The sequence below is a fragment of the Glandiceps talaboti genome, chromosome 20 (genome assembly GCF_964340395.1).
Source record: "Glandiceps talaboti chromosome 20, keGlaTala1.1, whole genome shotgun sequence".
Taxonomy (NCBI): Eukaryota; Metazoa; Hemichordata; class Enteropneusta; family Spengelidae; genus Glandiceps; species Glandiceps talaboti.
In genome coordinates, this window is record NC_135568.1 from 8,346,084 (window position 1) to 8,367,965 (window position 21,882).

Genomic DNA, 21,882 nt, shown 5'->3' on the forward strand with positions numbered 1-21,882 from the left:
CAGCTATGAGATGTACGAAAAATTCCAGAATACAGATGGTTCTGTTTGAATAAAGCTTTCCAATGTACTCTGTGTTCTTAGGACAACTTAATAGTCAATGAGTAGTCTGGGAAATATTGCATAAGGCTCACATACGGATCTACAAAAGTGGGTAGGAAAACAACACACACAGATGGCTTCTCTTTGTGAGCACTAAGCAAATCACTCGAGGGTTTGTCACAACATTCCCTGCCAACACAAAGTAGTTGTGACCGACTCGCTACGCTCTCTCAATGCATAATCCGATCACCCCTCCCGTCCCAGTGCTCACACATCTATTGTTTCCTAAATGGACCACACCACAAACACACTGTAATGGGGTGGAATGAATAAAACATAGTTATAACTGATCCAGCACACACACAACATGGAATCTGATCATCCCTTCCCATACAGTGGTTTGCACTCACTTCTCTAATGGGAATAAGTGAGCTGCATCAAAGAAGCACTGCAGTGGGGGTGGCAAGAGATCAATGTATACAAGAAGTCACTGGTTATCCTTGTCTATAAATTCTCAAAGTTGCATGGAAAATGTAAATGGAGAGAAATCAACTGATTGGGAAGTCCGACATGGTTTCTACAAAATGATTCTAAGCCTTCACTGATACATGCTTACACAATTCATGATTAACACGATAACCTCTTTATTTATTTTTTTCCAATTCACGTTGATTAAGTGTTTCAAATCTGGGGATCATGACCTGCTTTATATTCATGATAAAGAATTTTCATTACTGAACACGAGGCCATGAGAACGTAGTGACAAGGATTACTAGAGACAACGATATCTTAGCGTTACATGAAGAAGATAAAAAGAAGCTACAACACCACCAAATACAACAGTCTTGGTACTTCCTTTGTAGAAAGACTAATATTCTGTACAATACTGTGTCATTATCTTTCTTATTAGAGTTTGCATTCAATAAAGTCACTTTTTGAAAGGAAAAATTGTAAGTATGTTTGTTTACTGGGTGGGGACTCTGTACATAATGATTACATATATATCATACTATACTTTTCCATCAGGACTAAATATGGGTTCCTTAGATGTACAGTTACTATGGAAACCTTCCTTAGATGTACAGTTACTATGGAAACCTTCCGGTACACATTCAGGTTTAAATATATATCAGATACTATTTTGAAAGAAAAAAAAAACCCAAGGGACACTATTCAAATTGACAAGAGTTTTTTTATACATATGTCTCTTTACTGAAATCACAAAATAAGCTTCCCTCTCAATGCTGTTGATGATCTATTACATGATGTAAACCCTATTTTCACACCCCCCCTCCCTCCCTCCCTCCCTCACCCTCCCCCCCCCACAGATGAAAGCTGTTGTCTATTAGCATGTCAAGTGGACTGCATGTAGCAATCTGAACTGTCAGTCAGCGTTTTTTACATTAGTTTAGCAAGTCCCAACCAAAATATAACATCTTACTCAGAGCTCTTGCAGGGTACAACAGTCGTGAATAATTAAATAAAATTTGAACTGAGATATATACTACTTATTTGGCATTGGATTTCTAAATGTGTTACTTTTTTTTTTTTAGCACTACTTTCGTTATTCTAACTACTATTTACAAGTGGACTGCTAACAACCATTTTTTGGTTCTGTTTCAATTTTGTTTGGCTCTTAGCAAATCTCCAGTAAATTATAATTCTTCCCACAGTTGAACGATAACCAATGCAAGCTACTCTTGGTTGTTAAGTGGTAACTTGTCGTGGGAAATATAGGTAAAATAAAAGAGTAATCTGGGATAGTGTCAAATGATACGTAACAGTGTGTGTATGTAAAATGTATGACTTCAGGACTTGCAACAGCCACCAGAATGTGATTGGTTACCATCTCGTCCACTACTGGATATTACGTGTGTGTCAGTAACCTTTGGAGGTCCCTCGTTTTTGGGGAGCTTCTTGGCTGGAAAGAAACAGCACATTCAGAAGTTTATTTCATGCAACACTAACAAATTATCAAGCACGAAACCCTACACTAGAAGTGTGGTATCGACCAGCCTATTTTGAAAGACACCACACCAAATGGGAAAGTTGATATATAAATTGAAGATGTTGTATTCTCTAGACTTTCTCATTGATACTGATAACGGAAACCATAGTGATCCACAAATGGTCTTACAGAAACTCAACGTATATAGACATCATTCCATAATATTTGACTTCAGAAAATGAGTGACTTAAGGGGTCCTGTCACTATGAATTGAAGACGAGTACTTTCTAGCTGAATCAAGACAATTATTGAAGAATAAATTTAAGTCTAAAACAGACTGTAGAACACATTTTGGGGAATTCATAAGAATGCTTAGTTTGTTTGATAAAGTCGTTTTTGTTTTTAAATTTGGAGAAGGCATGTTTTGTTTGACCAATGCTAATTTCTTATAAGTTGAGTCGTGAACTTACCTATCGCCAAAAAGATATCATTTACATTCATAGCCGTTTTCGCTGATGTTTCCATAAACAATAAACTGTTGTCTTCAGCATACGCTTGTGCTTCCTGTGTAGATGAAAATACCAGACATGGTAATTTAATTCCACAGTAAACTTTGCATTACATAGCTCTTATTTGCTCAGTTGTCCTGAACTACTACAGGGTTCTAATTTGACTTCTACTACACATGGTAGTCAGATTTAGCCAAGCGAACTGTTTCACTTCACGCCTTGAAGAAACTTCCATCAAGCTTTGTCAACCAGGGCTTGAATTTCAGATTTTGCGATGTGAATTATTTCAGCTGTAGGTATCTAAAGGGTATGCATACACCAGCTATGGTATGTCAATTTTGTACAAAATTTGAACAAAATTGTTTTGCGCTTATTAGTTATGTGTCAAGGCACAGAACAACAGCATTACAGGCAGAATCCATGCCAACAGCCCCCCCCCCCCCCCCCCCCATCCCAATATTGTCTCCTCTGTCTTTTCAAAGAAAATCTAAATGCCTTACCTCATATTCCACCATCCTTTTATTTGCAAGATCTGCTTTGTTGCCAGCCAATGCTATAACTATGTTAGGACTGGCTTGTCTTTGTAATTCTTTTACCCATGTCTTTGCACGTGCAAATGTGTCCTGCAACAAACATGTATAAAAATCAATCATTATTTGACTTGTATGCTTATTCTGTCATGAACAAAGAATCAGGACTTGAATTTAACTTCCATTTTTCACTTCCATTTTTCAAAGTCAAATTAAGCCAAGTGAATTGTTTCAGGTACAATCTTCAATTGATTTCCATTGGGGTCTTATAGACCACCATCTCATAAATCTGGTAGTCAAAATACAATGGATGATGTCCTTGGATTACTGCTAATGTGAAGCCCCGACAATGATGTTCCTACTGCCAGATAATACAAGAAGCCATACCATGGTTACCAGAAAAACAAAAGATTGCATAGTTTGGCCACTAGGAGTGCTGTTTAGAAGCAGCGGACATGATATCAGAGTACTAGACTCCTGTGAGAAAATCAAATTATCCTAGTGTCCCATTGATAACTTGCTGGCTTTTCCAGTTAAAAATTCTGCTTAATTTGCCTCAAAATCAAGTAATTTTCAGGACCTTCAGTTATTTTAGTTACATTTTGATGATTTGTCACGTATAATTGTTATTTAGTCCTCATTTTTCTTCGTCTGGGACACCCTCTTGTGACACTTCTTTTGAAAATGACTTAGATGGGTAACATGAATAGATCACTTTGATCACTGTCTATGAGATAAGTAACTACTCATACACACAGGGAACCAATCACAATATTTGTAAAGAATTACAATGTTGAATGCACAGATAACAGGAATTATATAAACCTGATTCACAATCAAAGAGAGTGAACTTTATCAAGTAAGACCATGCAGATGATAAATGCTATAGAATAAACCAACTTCAAAATGCAAGATGCAGGGGTTTTTCCAGCACAAATTATCACAAAATTTGTTTTCCTGCATTCAAAATAATAACTTTTATGTAAATGTAAAAGATGATCACAATGTTGAGCCCCTAGTTCTGTACAAAACATCACTCTGAGGACAATGAGAATGAATGTAACTTGGTTTTTTTATTTTATTCAGTAAGAGGTATATTTGAGACCAGCCTAAGGGGCCTTGTCATTTGATACTGGTGACAATGAATAATATGGTCAGCCATTTCTTAGAAACTTTAATTATATATTAAAGATAAGAAAGATTTGGAAGTGTTATGTCAACTGACATGGTGGACAACCACCAATCAATTTGGTACCCATAGTACCTTTGTCATGTGGACAACCACCATAACAATTTGGTGGTGTCCGTAGCATGTTGTCATGGCAGACAACCACCATATCAATTTGGTGGTACCCATAGTATCTTGTTGTGGTGGACAACACCAATTCCTGATTCTCAATTTGTATTTGACTTGAGGTCAGAAGTAAACTTGTACTGTACCTGATTTGTAACATCATATACAACAATTGCTGCTTGCGCTCCTCTGTAATACATCGGTGCTAGACTGTGATATCGTTCTTGACCTGCTGTGTCCCAGATTTCAAATTTTACTGTTGTGTCATCCAGACATACCGTCTGCGTTAAAAATGCCGCTAGATTGAAAAGAAATCAATAGGTTAACGTCAATGCAATTACAGAAAGTAGAATGTGCTGGCAGAAGAGATTACTCTATTGTAGTTCAATATTGAAATCCTAATTATAACACAGTCACAAAATTAAATCAATACCACAGAATATTGAAATCAATAATCTGATTTTGGTCTGTGGTTATATTATTAACCCTACAAGCTATTAATTTCTTGAAAGTCAGTAATATTTATAACGAATTATGGGTTACGGTTTATATGGTTACTGAGTAGTGGCGTTATTAAAATGAGAAATACAGTTCTAATTGTAACATAATACAGCATACATCCTTGTAATTTTATCTTAATATAACCAGGCAGAGTAATGATTTCTGCAGTGCTCTGTAACTATAAATGAATAGTTCACTTCACAAAAATGTTCTGGAATAACAACAATTTTTTTTGAAATACAATTAAAGAGTACTTGTAAGTGATGCCTAGCACAAAATGTCTAACTGACAAACATGTATTATTGAACGTACTATAAAAGAATGGACACCTTTTGTAAAAAATATTGTTAGTTTTCAAAGTCCTATTAATTTATCAAAGATGTGACAATTTCAATTTTGCCTCATTTCACATGTCTGGGGAAAACTGCTGTTACAGTATAATGGAATGGCGTTTATCTTATTCATTTTTAAAATCCCTAAAATTTCATAAACAGGATGAGTTTGTCAACGCTGACTTCCAATTCACTGGAAATGATCTCCCATAAATACTTGTCCCCTTTTTAGTAGATATGGATAGTTATAATTACAATGCATGGACATTTGATTACTTTACCATTTGGGAACTCTGTTTGAGGAATCACGTGATCATGGAAATGTGGCATGCTAAATGTATATGATGGTGATATCATTACCAACAAACCAAAACTATGACAAGAAATTTGACGTAAAAATGTACGGCAACAAGCACCAGTACACCATCATGTGATGACACAGATAAAGGTCAGTAATAATCAGTGCATTTTGTCTTTTCTCAACATGACAGCTTCTTTTTTCAAACTGCTCAAATGTTTACGGTTTACTTCATTGGAAAACTTTCAACATCATATTTTAAAAGTTGGCAAAATTTCAAAAGCCCACTATAAATTATGTTTTGATTGGTCTTTACGACCATTGTCCAATAAATCAACTGTGACCAATAAACACATACAGAATTCAAGACAATGTCCATGCACTGGCACACTTTATGATAGCCATTAATAATGCAAGGTACCTGTGAAAGCATTTTACCTTGTGCTGGCGGGCCAAAATAGAACAAGAAGTCGACCTATTACATGCATGTATAATAATGCATGACTGTGTAGCATGTGGAGTGGAAGAGCGTTGACCAAATAACAATGTACTGTTCCTGTTTACACAGTGCTTTTCCTGTACTGAATGATTATTTTCATGATGTGCCCAGATGTTAAAATTCAAATTTCAGGTAACATGAATTGTTGAATAATATTTGACTTTTATCTTTAAAGTGGCCATATGGATGAGAATTTGGTATTTATTTTGGATTTTTATTTGATAAAACAGCTTCAACATGTTTTCCTACTTGAAAAAATAATGTGAAATAACATATACCAAGTCCATGTTCACATCTCAATAAACGGCAAAACATTAAACAATGTGTAAAATGTTTGTTATTGTACGTATAATAAGAAACGTTTTACACTTTGTGCATCTTTTTACAATGTATTGAGTTATGAACATGGACTTGGTATATGTTCTTTTGCATTATTTTTTGAAGTAGAAAAACATGGTGAAGCTGTTTTATCAAATAAAAATCCAAAATAAATACAAAATTCTCATCCATATTTAAATTGTAGAATGTTTCACTTGTGTATGTACTTACCTCCAATTGTACTTTCTTGGTATTCATGGAACTGTCCTTTTACAAAACGAAGAACTAAACTTGACTTTCCAACAGCGGATTCTCCTAGTAATACCAACTTAAACTGGCAGATTTTTCCTTGTGTGCCGTTGGGCCTCTGATTCCCTCTTCCAGACATAGCAAACTGTATTAGTTTAAATATACACAATCCTATGCAAGTCTGTTTACAGTTCAATTCAATACAATCCAATTAAATATCCCCTTATCTTGTTTTCCACTATGTTAGCTTGAATAGCGTATCTGAAAGTGAAAGCATACAAGTCAGTTGTTAGCATTAGAACTGGTACTTACATTTACAGATTGCTGTCGTGAAGACTCATGTCACACAAAAACATACTGAAAATTGACATTTGAGTAATGGCTTACACAGAAAGACATTGAACAGATTGTCCTGGGGCATTCGTTTCTTGCTAGTTGTAAGATAGTTATAAATGTGAGATGATTGAACTACTGACTAATGGGTTCACGGCATATCAATATACTGGCCAATTTCGGATTATGTCACATGTCACTCAAAACATCATTATTTTCAAAATCTAAAAGTTTACAACTTAACATAATTTTGTTGTTGAAGATACAAGAGTTATGTTGAATTTTCTCCTTCACACATCTGTCAAAGCTACTGCTCTCAATCAGACATTCACACATTTGTGAAAGCTACTGCTCTCAGTCAGACACAGATAACATGAGGCTTGGGATCTTAGACATATTAAAATTACACTGACACAATTTGATAATTTGTAGACTTTTAATTTTTTTTCCTGTGGTAGAATAAACAGAGATTTCCTGTGTGTCAGGTCATACATTTTTATGATAATATATTACTGCTGTTCACAATTAAAAATCTATGCAAGGTTTTTCAATACCCAAGTTCTTAAAAAAATAACATACATGAAAGTGAAAATCCCTATTTCCCCACCCCCTCCACCTGCAAACTTGTGAAAAACATGACTATAAGAAAGATTTCAATAAATCGTAGAATAGCTTATAGGCTTTGTGATTTAGCCAAATTAATTATTAATTAATATATCATTAATGTTGAGTTCGATCTAGCCTGTGAGATATAGACATTCGTACCATGCTATCAGCCAACAATCATAGTGGTTAAGACGCATGATAGGGTTGAACAACATGACGTATCTTACAGTCTAACATTCACCCTACTACAAAATACGATCCCAGACCAAGGAAAACAACGTTTTAATCATGATATCTGTCTATATCGAAGTAAAGTATATAACAGGTTTTCCTTAACACATATCCAAATTTCAATACCTACATCTTACTTATTTATGACACGTATACGCTGAGTGAATCATACAGATTTCTGATTACCATGTCAACATTCAAACACAGAGATACATCCCACAACACACATAGACACCTATACCTACAGCGGATTGTTTAGTTCCATATACACTGTAAGTATATCAATGGAGTACCAAAGCAGAGAGACACCCTTGTTCTACTTGCACTGGCCTCATCCAACTGTTATAAATATCACACAGCAGTTTTAAACACTATTATTATCTCTGGACTATTAGTAGCTTATCAAAACAGATTCAAACATTTTGCCTTAGACTGCAGAGACCCAATCAAATTGTAATAAATGTCTTCTATATAATTTACTACTGGTGTATCACACAGATTCTAACATTTCATCTAATTGCAATGACCCAATCAAAATGTTATTCAGTCAATGTCTATTTATAATCCATTACTGAGTTATCAAAATGGACATAAATATTTTGCCGACATGTATTGACACAATTAAATTATTATACAGTATCTATAATTTATTACTGGTATATCAAACAGATTCTAACACTTCATCTAATTGCAATGACCCAATCAAAATGTTATAATGTCACACAACCATAACACTATTAGATTTGCATGGGAAGTTTTCGGTATGACACAAGTGGAACACAGCAGGTAGATTTTACCTACTCCCTGCAACTAACAAAAAGACTTTTCTGCATATTGCAATCAACTTATTATTATTGCATATTAGGATTACTAATGCTTAGATAAATGTAGATATTCCATCATTTTGGCATTTCAAACTCGTCCTCATTCTAAATGATTTAGCTATGGCAATATCTTTTTTAATATCCACTAGATTTTCAGCAAATTTTGTTACAATACATCAGAAGGCAAACATCCATGAGTGTGGTAATTGTATTTTCACGAACCTTCTATATACATATATATGATGATATAAATACATGTATTATATTATATTATAGAAATAATTTCATAACCATGTACCCTTTCGTAAACCTTGAGTTTCAAAATCCTAGATATTGCATTTCTTTCTGTTTATAATAATAATAATAATAATAATAATAATAATAATAATAATAATAACTATGTTAGTTTTCATAAAGCGCTTTCCCACTCTGTGCTCAAAACGCTGTACAATTATTACTCCTGGCTCGGATATATATCGGCACAACGGCTCTTTACACTTCCTCAACTCCCTATGGATATACAATCCATTGCAGCCTTTATAAATGCATAGGATTAAAGCATTCATATTGCAACCTCTATCCTACCAGGTCCCCAATTATACAGCTGGGTGGACTGAGGCACAGTCATGGTTCAAATCTTGCCCAAGGACTTTAGCCACTCAGAAAAAACCGGCAGCGATGGGACTTGAACCTGCAACCTGCAGATTCCATGTCGGCCACGCTAACCATTCGCCCGTCATCATCTAGGGTTATACTTGATTAGTTGTTAGTCAACTACCTCTAATCCCTTTTTCCTGGTATCATACCATAGTTTACAATTACTACACCGTATCTAATGTAATTATATTTCACTTCTGGGAATAAATGTATTATTACAAATTCCAATGTCATGTTACAGGTAGCTTTGTAAACCAGCCCTCAATCATTTTGATAGCCCTGCTTGCAGACAGAGAAAGATGTTCCAATACACCTTCATTCCCTAGTACTTGACAATATCAGAGTCAAGTCCTGACTTACTCAATCTGCAAGCCGGACTATCCTTTTGAGTCAAACTATGATTACATACTGTATTTAAATGTATTTGTAACAATTTACTTATAATAATTAAACAAACTTTCCTGTTGAAATTTAGTGATTATGATAAGTAGATACCCTTTTCTTTCATACTTTGCTCCCTAGACATAATATACAATATTCACTGCAAGCTGATATCCATCCAATTATTCAATGCCTTTCACTGGTTATATATAAGTACATCACAAATACACTGGAATCCATCCACCTCAAGAAATGACTGGTTGCCTGAAATTCAGGGAGCCTATTTTCCTTGAAAGATGGTGAATGTCTTGGGAGGCAGATTGCTTCCATAACTGACTGGTAGCCTATGCTATTCAATAGAGATTGTGAAATGAGCTGACATGAATATAGCTTCCCTGCTTATTGGCTTATACACAACATGTAGCTGATAATCCATAGTCCTTTTCTACAGAATGACTGGGAAGTGCTTCAGCACAAGTATGGCTTTTTTGATCAATTGTCTGGCAAGATAGAACTTATGCAGACGTAACCATGGAGTGAATGTGAAATGTCTTGAGATGGCAAAATGGGGATCCATCTATGTCCTTTCCATGGGAAAAAATGGGAAATATTTTGGGAAAGTACTGCTTCCAGTTCAAGTAGCCAGGAACCAATGCTGCCCTTTCCATATAACGATGTGAAACATCTTAGGACGAGTAAGGCTTCTACGCCATTTGACTGGTAGCATGGAATCATATAATCCCTTTCCATGAAATGACAGTGAAATGTCTTTGTCTGGCTTCCAGGCTGACAGGTTGCACACATCCTGTGGTCAGTATCAGACAGGCAGATCACAAGGTGAAAGGGAAGCACATTGTACACAATGAAGGCTGGTGAGTCACACTCACATTACAAAGCCCCTTATCATTGTTATAATTACAATGGGTACACAGTCACTTAGTACACTGCACCCATACTGTACTTAGACATGATAACATAAACTCTGGGTATGAATGTTTACATGTACACATTTGCTATGATTTTGCTCTTTTCCCCCATAATAGCACTGTGTAGTTGACACCTGTCTTGCCTAGTTATGAGATATGTACTCTGAATATGGGTTCATATGCAAGTTATGTTAACAAAGCCATGCAATGAGGTATAATTATTTACATGTATTGGTAGCAAGTGTCTTGGACATAATACATGATTCTAAGAATCTCCTACTAAAGGATGTTGTTTCTGTCACAGGTAGGCCCTCACAACTTTTCTGAATGAAAGAATTGTTTGAAGTCAGTCAGTAGTTCCCACACTAGAAGCTAACAAGTTTCTGACAAGAATACAAGAGCCTGTTTACAACTTTTCATCTCATTTAGTAAAAATGTTTCATTCAATAACAGTTTACACATAACTAAAACTTAGAAACATGTTTGTTTCATTTTAATAATAAGTTTTGTCAGATCTATGTAATGTTTAGGTTATATTAACCACCCCTCAAAATCACAAGATGTAAAAATCTTATTTATATTCGCTTTTGTTCCTTTTACTGACTAATCAATTGTTTGTTGAAGCCCCAAAATGTATTCACCTGACCTATTCAAGGACTCCTTATGGTAAGTTCAACTTCAAGGTAGTTAGGTACCTTGGGTTACAATGGGTATTACTATATTATCTATGCTAAACCTTTTCAATCTATACTTTAAAACACTGTGGTGTAAAAAATCATCACACATAGACATGAATTGAACTAAATCAGGAATGATGACTTAGGGACTAGAGACATTCAAGTGGTTTATACAGCTTCTGTCTACACCTCAGGTGATAATTCTATTTGGGAGATTACGTCAGCATAAAGGTATGTAAACAACCTTGTGAAAGGCATCAGTAAAGACAACCACAAGTGATATACAAACTAAGTATTAGTCTATATTTATTTTGTGTGTGTCTATGGTGGCTAGTGAAGGGAAAACTTACAGACGAACGTCACAACTTATATCATCACTGTGCATAGATTTCTAATTTTGAAGCCGTGTTTACATTTTTGTACACAAGAACATTAAAAGTTTGAGGAGTTGGTCTTTAACTTTTTCATCAACATAAGAGTCGTTACTCTTCCACTTAACAACACTCGATTTTTCTGGAGTTAAACACTTTCACGTGATTATGTAGCAATGAACCGAAACGTAACGCCACAGTCGACGTAATAGAAGATTGTTAGTAATATTACGTACGTCATAATTTCGACATTTCTGTGTCTGCTATATTCATTCCACATTATCATAGCCCGCCGACATTTACCCAACGAAAATATCAGTTAGATGAAAACCATAGACGTCAACTCGATTTGGCCTTTAATCGGCCTTTATATAAGACTCAGTAATCCGGTGAAAATTAACGAAGCCCTAGAAATTGAAACTACAGAACCAGGAAGGTAGCCATTTTGAAATGACACAGCCCAAGATAGCCATTTATACATTAAACACTGTAAATACACAAGTTATTGAACAAAGGATAAAATTCACTAAATACTTACTTCAGACTGCTTCTTATATAGTTCAAAAATATTTCCAACAGTATTGTAAAGTGCCTTGTTTTCAATTTGTTTCCTATCAATTACTACTACGTCGTACCACCCTCTCCAGTGACCGTACAACAACTTACTGAATATGTCCTTGGCATCAAAAATATCACTCCGCCATGGCATCAATACATTTCACGGAGAGTCTTAGATAGTTAATACAACGGATAAGTGAATAATACAACGTTTACTTACTATCTGTATGTGATGTTCAGCAAAAGTTTTGATCATTCACAAAATTATTGATGGTACTATGTGACAGTCTACCTGGGGAGGGACACATAGGACCCCCTGAAATGGCTCTTCCTTTTGTGGGAAACCCGTTAGATCTTAAAACATGACGTCATATATTACTGTTCTCGTCTACCGCGAGTGTGATATTTGAACGAGATTAGCCTAACGGTGACCTGTGAGTCAAAGGTCATTTCCTGGTCATAACCAGCTAGTCTTACAAAAGTGTTTATAATTTCAAGTGAACCAATACAATAATATATTAAACAATTAAAAATTACAATTAGCAGTCGTAATTTTTGAAATAAACTTCTTTTGTGTGTTTTTCAATCTAACTGCACACGTGATAATAAATAAAAAAGTTTTGATAATAATTGTCTAGAGAACGAGGATACATTCATAGCAACCATAAACAAATAGTCAGGTGGCTGGAAAAGGCTTGCACTTCGGGTCGATAGACAGAAAATAACGAAGTTGAATCCATACGTGACCACGAGACGCACCACATCAACATAGTGGTGAACACCTTTTAGGACAAAGTGCCAGTTAATCAGTATTTAAAAGCATAAACATACGAATCTATTTTGTTAATCAAGTAAGAAAACTTCGGAGTACAATTCGACATCAAATTCGTTATGGATACCGTGCAGCTTGTGAGAAAGGGTGTTGCAGTGCAAAGCAACAGTGCTAAGTACACCGACAGAAATCCAGATATATATGCGGTAAGTTCGATGGCAAATTCAAGGGCCTATAAGTTTGCACCAGGTTGACACGCTTGCAATAGTTTAATCATATTTGCAGGCCACACATACCTACTAGTACACCATCTTTTCTCCAGGTTTCAAGCGTATAATATTATGGTATACCCTGTAACTTGTCTGCATGTTCCCTCAAACAATTAAAATGGAAGATGGTACTCGGTTGATTACGTCAAATTAACCCAAAATCTCACAAATAAACATTTCATATGTATTTTTAAAGTCACATCAAAAACCTAACACAAAGATATTTGAAATCAATCTTGTAATACAATTATTATTTTCAGTTAATTTCTCACGCCTACATTCATTGTGTTTTAGTACATATTACATTCTACTACAGTATCCTCAGGTAGAAATTATGTATTTTTTTTGGAAAAAAAATGTATATTTGGAATTTAGATATAATACAGTAATATACTTTTAATATATTTTCTAACTTTAAAAACATTTTATTTTGCAGGCTGGTAAATTAATGAGTATAACTGGAGACAGTGCTAGAGATTGTTTAACTCATGAACAAAGACCACCAACTCCAGACACTGTTAAAAAGTTCCAGAACTTTTATGAACCTGAAGCAGGTGCTGAACGTATATTCTACGGCCGTGCCAATGATCCCAACATAGCAGCTACAATAAGCCATGGAATCAGCACTAGACCCTCAGATTCTGTAAGTGTGAAGTTTTTCTTTCAACACGCTGTCACTGGAGACAAAACAACAACAAAAGCAATAATTGATGATGGTAATACGAAGTCAATAGAATTTAGAAAGAGTGTACATGTGATCATTCATTCATTCAATGATTCATTCATAGCATGTGGTGTACACTATCAATTATCATTTCATATACTGATGTATGTCACTGAATGTTAAAACCTGATATATATGTAACTTGTAAGCCTAGATATTTTCGCCACTAGAAAATTTGTCAATTTTATAGTATTCAGCTGGTTTTAGAAGGACATCTTTTTCAAATTACAAATGTACCAGATTCTTACATTGTGGTCATGTACAAGAAGGCATTTTAGTTGCTACTTATTTTCACATTTTTATTTTCCAGTGAAATAAGTGAAAATAAGTCTTTAGTGAAAATTTCCAAGTTTACAATAATACCCCTAAGGGCCCTTACTTCATCCCTGGATGCCAAATAGTTGTCATATCTCTCAGTTCATTTACAAAGTATTTGTTTTTTGTTACTCAGGCTGGTGCCCTGGCAAACCCAAGACCAAAAAGTCTGTATAATCAACGTATGTTGGATAAAAAGGAAATAGCAATGTATGCCAGTAAACAAAAGGCACCACTTGGACGATCTCACGATCAGACTCCTGGTTTTCCAGATGGCATGGATGGCAAAGAAGCACGATTTGGAATTAAAAATGTCTTTGGTGAGTTTTATTCTAGATAATACATGTAGGTATTGATGACAGATAATTTACAATAGTTGAATCAATAAATGCTACTTAAACTCATAAATGACTGCAAGGCAACTTTATAATGATAGGTAATAAATGAAGACTTGTTCATTATTTTTAAAACATGGTACTTTTACTATTTAGAGCACAGCCTTACCAAGGACATAGATGCTGATATGAAATACAGGGTTTATGTTATAGCTTGTAGACTTGGCAGATTGTCATAGTTTAGTACCTTTCTGAATTTGATAATTGTGTAAATAATGTAAAAAAGAAGATAAATTAACCCAGCAAAATTACAAGGGGGGAGGTGGAATGGTTAAAGAGTTCGAGAGGGAGACACAGAAGCAGACAGAAGGAACTTGGCTCTGCACATTACATCATTTTGAGATCTTTTAGATTTGACCCACGTGTATTCTTTAGAAGTAAAGCTAACACACACTTTATTTTCTAGATGGCAGTGCTGGCGAACTAGTCAGTCCAGCAAAGGCCTATGATGAGGTGATGACAGAGGCCGGTGCAGGACACAACTTGTATATCGTTACTCACAATGATTATGACGTAGGTGAAAAGAGAGACAGGAAATACGATTGGTCACGTTATGCCAAAGATAGTCGATTTGGTGAACCAACTCCCCATGACAACGATGGAAGACATGTGAAGAAAACCTTGAAATGGCTACATGATGAACAATCGTGAGTATAGAATCAATACTTGCTTGCTGTGTCGTAAATGGGCCGTAGGAATTAATTGAGGATAAAAGTCAAGAAAAACTATGGTACTCTAAAAGACATTGTACTATTTCCTCTCTATATTCCTTCATTGATAACAATATCTTTGTTTTTGATCATATGGATGACAAAGGATCATTTATTTTGGATTTTGATAAAATAAAAAACTCAACACGTTAATTTTGTTGTTGTAATTTATTAGTTACAAACAAGGACTTGATCGATGAATGATTTGATAGATTTTTTCATGTAGCAAAACATTGTATAGTAACAATGAGTTGTTTTATTCATTGAAATTCCAATCATTTGCTACTACATTGTATAATAACATTACTACTAATGTTGCATATACAGGCGTAAAACTACTAAGATCATTTCAAAGAGGGTAGATGACTTCCGTGAACGTACTCAACCACAATTAGGTCAAGTTCATGATCCAATTAAGGATACACTTCTAGTACCATCAGATCATACGTATGGTATTATGATCCGTCCTGACGAGTACGGTGCAGGAGATCTCTTACATGGCAGGGTTCCTGGTAACTATCTACGTGGTCAAGATAGAGAACGTGGTGTGGTTGCAGCCATCAGACAACATCTCAAAAAAGCCAACTACCATAATTTTAATGATCTTGCTGCAGCTTTCAAACACTATGATAAGGTAGGAACATGATTATTAATATAAATGAAAAAATACAAATCGATGAATTCTGTAAACCTTGAGATTTTTGCCATGAGAAAATTGCACAATTTGAGAGATTTACAACAAGTTCTCAAAGAACCAGATTTCACAAATTACTAAGCCTGGTGCACTGTTCATTTACAAGATGGCATTTTTAGTCACTATATATTTCCATGTTTTTAGTTTCCAGTGAAATACACTTAAACTAAGTTTTTAGCGAAAATGTACAGGTTTGCAGTATAGGACAGATGACCATGACTTTACTGCTGTGGTAAATTATACATGATGTATAATTTACCACAGCAGTAAAGTTCTTAAACTCAGTGGGAGCGGGCATACAAACTTTTCATACGCCGACTGAAATTTTGAACTTAACTGCAAAAGGTAATGTCCCCTTGAAACTTTTGATGAGAATTGCATGATTCATGGCTGCCCCACAATATTATATATTTCATTTTTTTTTTTAAATTGCATGTAAAATTCTTCTTTTCTGTTTAAGATGATGTGATTTTTATGACTGTTTTGGAATGTACATGTGATATTATGGAAAAGTTGCTTGGCCTGAGGGAAGGGATGTGTGGATGGGGGGGGGGGGGGGGGGGGTTGGGGGTGGGTGGGGGTTCCACATGCACTAGCCATACAGTACATCATACCGGTATTCTGAGGGATCTTATGATGATTATGTACTGCTATGTTTTTCCTGTATTTAACGTTTATAGTCTTTGCTCCTCTTCTTAGTAACTACCCTGCAGTAACATTGGTTATCTTCTTACTTTTCAGAATGGAGACGGTAAGATCGATATTAATGAACTCCGTGCATGTTGTGTACAATTCAACTTACCAGTAGAACCGGAATTACTAGAACAATTACTTTTTGCTTGTGATGCCAATGCTAATGGATACATCGATTACGTAGCGTTTGCTAATTTTCTCAACTGGAAAGATAAAATGGATCAAGGGGTTGCTGTCAAAAGAGAGGGAGATGTTGAAACTATACAGAAACAAATTGATAAAGCTATTGGTGAACACAGAACATCAGCATCAATGATCAATGCTACAGTGGGTGGACCATTGTCAGCTAAAGGTAAGAATTATGTTTCTTGGTGCGTTTGTTTTGAAAAAATAAACAAAGGACATAGTGGCACTGGTAAGATTTATAAGCCTTTTATAGATAATGCAGGATAGTGATTAACCAACTTTTAGCTTTTTCAAGACGACTCGAATTATCATAATTCTTCACCGAAGAAAATGATCAACGTTCAATGTATTTTCATCCTGATCATTGCTAAAATTGTTGTGGCAGGAGGTTGGCAACACGTGATGGCGTTGCCTACTGATTTTTGTACAGTAATCTTGTCTCACATATATTTGCTAACAATTTTATCCCTGCATTTAAATTTTTAGGTTTCCGTTGCTATGGTGTACCTACAATCCGTAGTGATTTGCCAGCACCTAGATTCCGCCGTATTTCAGATCGTAAAAATTATGGAGATGAGTCTGATGCATATGGTCTAGTTAATCCATCTATGTACAGTAATAGAGGTGTATATGAAAGGGATTTCTTCAAAGCCAGGAGACCAGATGAGGTAAGGAGATTTTATATTCCAATCACTTAGGAGTCCATAACCTGCCTATTAGCAAATCTTTGAATCTGGAAGTAGTCTGACTGAGAATAGTCATGGATTTAGCTAGTACACTGGTTCCCAACTCTGATGTATTTATTGTCATATTTGAACACTTTTAAAATTATTTTTTCCATTTTTGTGAAAAGTTAACCTAACAGGAAGGCAATCCCACATGTTACAATATTTGGGTTTACCATACTTTTACCACACTTGTCTGTGTATAAACCTCCCCTCCTTCTTTTGACCATTTTTTGTCTGCTTTTTAACAATTAAACAATTTGTTTACAATCCCCCCTCCCATGATGAGGTACTGTGATATGTTTGCAAGATGGTAAATCGTCCCAACCTATAATAGTCGTGTCATTTTTCATGCCTTTCTTTGTACTTACTGTAAATCTTGACATTTTCACTAAAGACTTATTTTTACTTGTTTTGCTGGAAATGAAAAAAATGAAAAAATAAGTAAGTGACTGAAATGCCTTCCTGTAAATGAACACAATGTACCAGTCTGGTAATTAGTCAAAATTAATTGAGAACTAGCTTAAGACTGCAAAAATGTAAAATTTTCTAATGGCGAAAATATTTGTTTTCATTATGTGTAATGTGTAAATCCATTCTCGTCCCATTTCAACTCGCCCTATTCAACTCGCCCCAATTTCAGTGCATTGGATTTCTAGGATGATTGAACAATAAAAATCTGGTTTTCCTACCAAAACAAGGGAGGGATAAACCAAACTGAAAAGTCAGCATATTGGATGTACGATGTTTTTTACATCTTATTATCTATTAGCGTAACATCTTTCATAACTAAAATACATGTATACATAAATGATATTGCAAAGATCTGCAAATTACTTTCTTACGTGAATTTGAACGAGTGGGGTGAGTTGAAAATGGGACGATTTGAAATTGGATGAGTTGATGGGACGAAGTGAATCGCAATCGTTATTTACAACCATGGCATTATCTGCACTTTTTGACAATTTTTTTTCCATTTATTATATCCCCAGATCAAGAGTATCTTCACTAACATCGGTGTTCAAATGGATCACGAGACATTTCAGAAACTTTGGGAAATAGCAGTATCACGTAACGACAAGGGTCAAGTCAGTGTTGAAAGTTTCCGAAGTGTTTTGGATGATGTACAAGCACAAAACCTAGCTGAAACAGCAGCTTCATAAAACTCATGTGCCATAAAAAACTACCAACCTCAGATCACCATGGATATGATAATAATAGACGTTACCATAGTAATGATGTAACCATGGACTAGTCCAGTGATTGGTTTTAAAAATGTGTTGCCTTATATTGTATTAAGAAATTTACCAAAGAGTTGTGACAGAATCAGTATTGAATTTCGATTGGTTGGAACTGCTTACCACTTTCCTCCAGTAATTCTCCGTCCATATATTTGTGTGATACTAAACTACTATGCACTGCAGACAGTATTCCATGGAAATCTTTACAACGTTCTTCAAAACATTGGGAAAGTCACGGAAAGCATTCCTTGGTTATCTTTGAACTGTGCAAACTTCTTCCAAACATTGGAAATAGCATAAACGATATTCCTTGATTTCAACTCTACAGACTTTCTTTGGGAATAACATAAACAGTATTCCTTGGTAATTTTTACAGCTTCCTTTGATCATTCCATTGGGACAGTATTCCTTGGCAATCTTTACAGCTTCCTTTGATCATTCCACTGGGACAGTATTCCTTGGCTATCTTTTCACCATACAACTTTCTTCTGGTGTTGCATATAGCATGAACAGTATTTTTTTAATTTTGACGCAACTTGATAACATTATTCAAATGAATGTTATCATATCAGCAGTATTTCTTACCTTTACAAGCGTAATTTCACAAAGTTATCACAGGAGTGGGTTTGTTGAATCATATTTACCTATCAGCATTTATTTATTTGTGCTATGCAGTTTTTTTCAGAAACTTTGAAGCCACACTTGTATGAAGCTACACTTCAATGTCTAAACTTCAATTTCTGAAAACTCCCACCATTTTCCAATTATGCAATTTATCACAAGTTCCAAGTTCTTGATATATTTCATTTTTGAATAAAATGCAGTGTCTTATAACTTAATTACAGTGGTCCTATCACAACATATTCCAAATACATTTTGTCTCTCTATGAATTTTTTGATCATGTTTGATCTTGTTTCACATTTACATATATTGTAGCAATGATTAACTTAGCAGTTTGTAGTACGGGCACTGAACAGCTCAGAGAGTCACAATTTAGAATAATGTTAGTTATATAGGAATGTACTAAAATATAAATACAAGCAGGCCTACTTGACACTCCAAGATTGGAACAGTTTGTGGTAGTTCCTACACCAGTATTGTGAATTGTCTAAGTTAGTATTAAGCAGTATTACACGGTTGTGAATAACTATAAATCGCTATGTATTTAACTAAATAGTGGAATGTATCAGATGTGTGCCACTAACGCACAGAATTTCTAGTGACGCACCAAAATTTGGTGTTTCCCTATCTCTTACTATGTGATAACTCACAAGAAATGCCAGTTTTTATCATTTTGACTCACAACAACAAAATTTGGCTATGATTAGAAGGCACACTGAATGGTACATAGCACTGAATTCCTAAATAGCTGCTCACTTTACCAAAAAGTGCTTCATGAAATTGTACTGATTCAGTAATCAATGTATAAAAATACTAGTCAATATTTTCACTATGGGAAAAATTTGTCACATGTATAAAAAATATGCAGTGAAAAACACCCACATGAAGTCAGGAGTGGCATCAAACAGAATGAACATATCAATAATTTATTTGAGGGTATATACTCTTAGTCTTGTATGCCTTGGTGAATCACTCATGGAGTGATGTCATACTATCATTTCTATTTGTAGTAGGACTACCAGCACACGCTACTAGACAACAAAAACTATATTACATTTGAATATACAATGTGGTTTTAAACCTATGCAAATTTTACTAGTAAACTGTGTGCTAAGATGCAAAGTATTATGTTATGTTCTCAGTATTTATCACACATTGTATATTCTGAAATTACACTTGTATGCCTTTGTTTCACTCAGAATAGGAACAATGTGTTTGTGGCTGACTTTAATATGTAGTCAGGAAGATAGAAGGAGTTTGGGTGCTCTTATGACGGCCGTGGTGAACCCCTCACACAAGACTGATGTGGGTGGGATGGCAGGTCATATCTTACCGTCTAACTTATATATCAATAAATATGTGGATTTGTGATTTGTATATACATATTTTCTGAAAAAAATAGTCAATTTGAGACGTTTTACCACTTATGCCTTACTACCCACGCAGGGGATGTTATATGTAGTATTACTTCAAATGTTAGAGGTTACCAGACTTGATTCAATCAACCCCTTTAGATTCAAGTGTTTTTCTGCCAAAATTTAATAAATAACAGAAACAATTTCCTGGTTGGTATTTGGTAATGTTTTACTTTTTTTTTTGAAAGCTCTCAGGGCTCGTCTCTGTAATAAAATGACGTTGGAAGATTTCTGATTTGAAGAATTTTCACATTTTTGGCTGAAATGCCTGATACTCAAGGGGTTAATGATCATACATACTTTTAATTAACGTGTTGATTTTTAGAAACCACACTGATAGTCATGAACTTGTACTTGTTTTTAGTCATTTCATAGATGTTTTATTTGTTGCTTATGACATATTTTACAATAAAATTGGACATATCAACTTGTACAAACTTGTCTTGTTTACATATATTTACTTCCTGGTTATATATCACTGTTTGTATATATGACACATCACTTGTTATATACATCACACACAATAAGATAAACGTGACACTTCAAATGTTATGATACAAATAGGCCACATATTACCACCCCCCCACCTCCCTTCATCCCACCCAGTACATTATCAATGTACTTTGTGCAGCAAGTGACATTAACTATCATTTGCATGATTATACAGGAAGTGACAGTACCAAATCACTTTTTGCATAATTATACAGGAAGTGACATTTACAATATACTTTTTGCATTATACAGGAAGTGACACTAATTGTACTATTTGCATGATTATACAGGAAGTGACATTACCAATGTACTTTTTGCATAATAATACAGGAAGTGACATTACCAATGTACTTTTTGCATAATTATACAGGAAGTGACATTACCAATGTACTTTTTGCATTATACAGGAAGTGAAACTAAGTGTACTATTTGCATGATTATACAAGAAGTGACATTACCAATGTACTTTTTGCATAATTATACAGGAAGTGACATTACCAATGTACTTTTTGCATAATTATACAGGAAGTGAAACTAAGTGTACTATT

The 21,882-nt window shown here is 34.9% G+C and overlaps 2 protein-coding genes across 6 annotated transcripts; one reads left to right on the forward strand and one right to left on the reverse strand.

Moving 5' to 3' along the window:
- Positions 1 to 1,357: 1,357 nt before the first annotated feature.
- LOC144450876 (ras-related protein Rab-5B-like) lies at positions 1,358 to 12,462 on the reverse strand. 2 transcript variants are annotated; one of them, XM_078141622.1, is made up of 6 exons: positions 12,302 to 12,462; positions 6,500 to 6,778; positions 4,467 to 4,618; positions 2,997 to 3,119; positions 2,458 to 2,551; positions 1,358 to 1,960 (listed from the first exon to the last, which is right to left on the reverse strand). In XM_078141622.1, exons 2-6 carry the CDS (start codon positions 6,654 to 6,656, stop codon positions 1,848 to 1,850), a joined length of 639 nt encoding a protein of 212 aa, XP_077997748.1. In that variant the 5' UTR covers positions 6,657 to 6,778; positions 12,302 to 12,462; the 3' UTR covers positions 1,358 to 1,847. The 2 variants fall into 2 exon arrangements, with proteins under 2 accessions (XP_077997748.1, XP_077997749.1); XM_078141623.1 differs by lacking the exon at positions 12,302 to 12,462 and adding an exon at positions 12,062 to 12,207.
- Positions 10,518 to 21,272, forward strand: LOC144450875 (EF-hand domain-containing family member B-like). Of its 4 annotated transcripts, none has more exons than XM_078141621.1 (9): positions 10,518 to 10,535; positions 12,934 to 13,059; positions 13,559 to 13,765; positions 14,298 to 14,481; positions 14,963 to 15,203; positions 15,594 to 15,900; positions 16,702 to 17,005; positions 17,326 to 17,507; positions 18,557 to 21,272. In XM_078141621.1, the coding sequence occupies exons 2-9, from the start codon at positions 12,973 to 12,975 to the stop codon at positions 18,725 to 18,727; spliced, it is 1,683 nt and encodes a 560-aa protein (XP_077997747.1). In that variant the 5' UTR covers positions 10,518 to 10,535; positions 12,934 to 12,972; the 3' UTR covers positions 18,728 to 21,272. The 4 variants fall into 4 exon arrangements, with proteins under 4 accessions (XP_077997747.1, XP_077997745.1, XP_077997746.1 ...); XM_078141619.1 differs by lacking the exon at positions 10,518 to 10,535 and adding an exon at positions 10,742 to 10,779; XM_078141620.1 differs by lacking the exon at positions 10,518 to 10,535 and adding an exon at positions 11,125 to 11,141.
- Positions 21,273 to 21,882: the final 610 nt, after the last annotated feature.

Coding starts and splice junctions, on each gene's coding strand:
- LOC144450876 (XM_078141622.1), bottom strand. CDS start 6,656: ATGTCTGGAAGAGGGAATCAGAGGCCCAACGGCACACAAGGAAAAATC. Junction 3,120..4,466: donor TATATGATGTTACAAATCAG/GTACAGTACAAG, acceptor TGTTTGTTGCAG/GACACATTTGCACGTGCAAA. Junction 2,552..2,996: donor AAAGGATGGTGGAATATGAG/GTAAGGCATTTA, acceptor TCATCTACACAG/GAAGCACAAGCGTATGCTGA.
- LOC144450875 (XM_078141621.1), top strand. CDS start 12,973: ATGGATACCGTGCAGCTTGTGAGAAAGGGTGTTGCAGTGCAAAGCAAC. Junction 17,006..17,325: donor TGGACCATTGTCAGCTAAAG/GTAAGAATTATG, acceptor TTAAATTTTTAG/GTTTCCGTTGCTATGGTGTA. Junction 17,508..18,556: donor AAGCCAGGAGACCAGATGAG/GTAAGGAGATTT, acceptor TTATATCCCCAG/ATCAAGAGTATCTTCACTAA.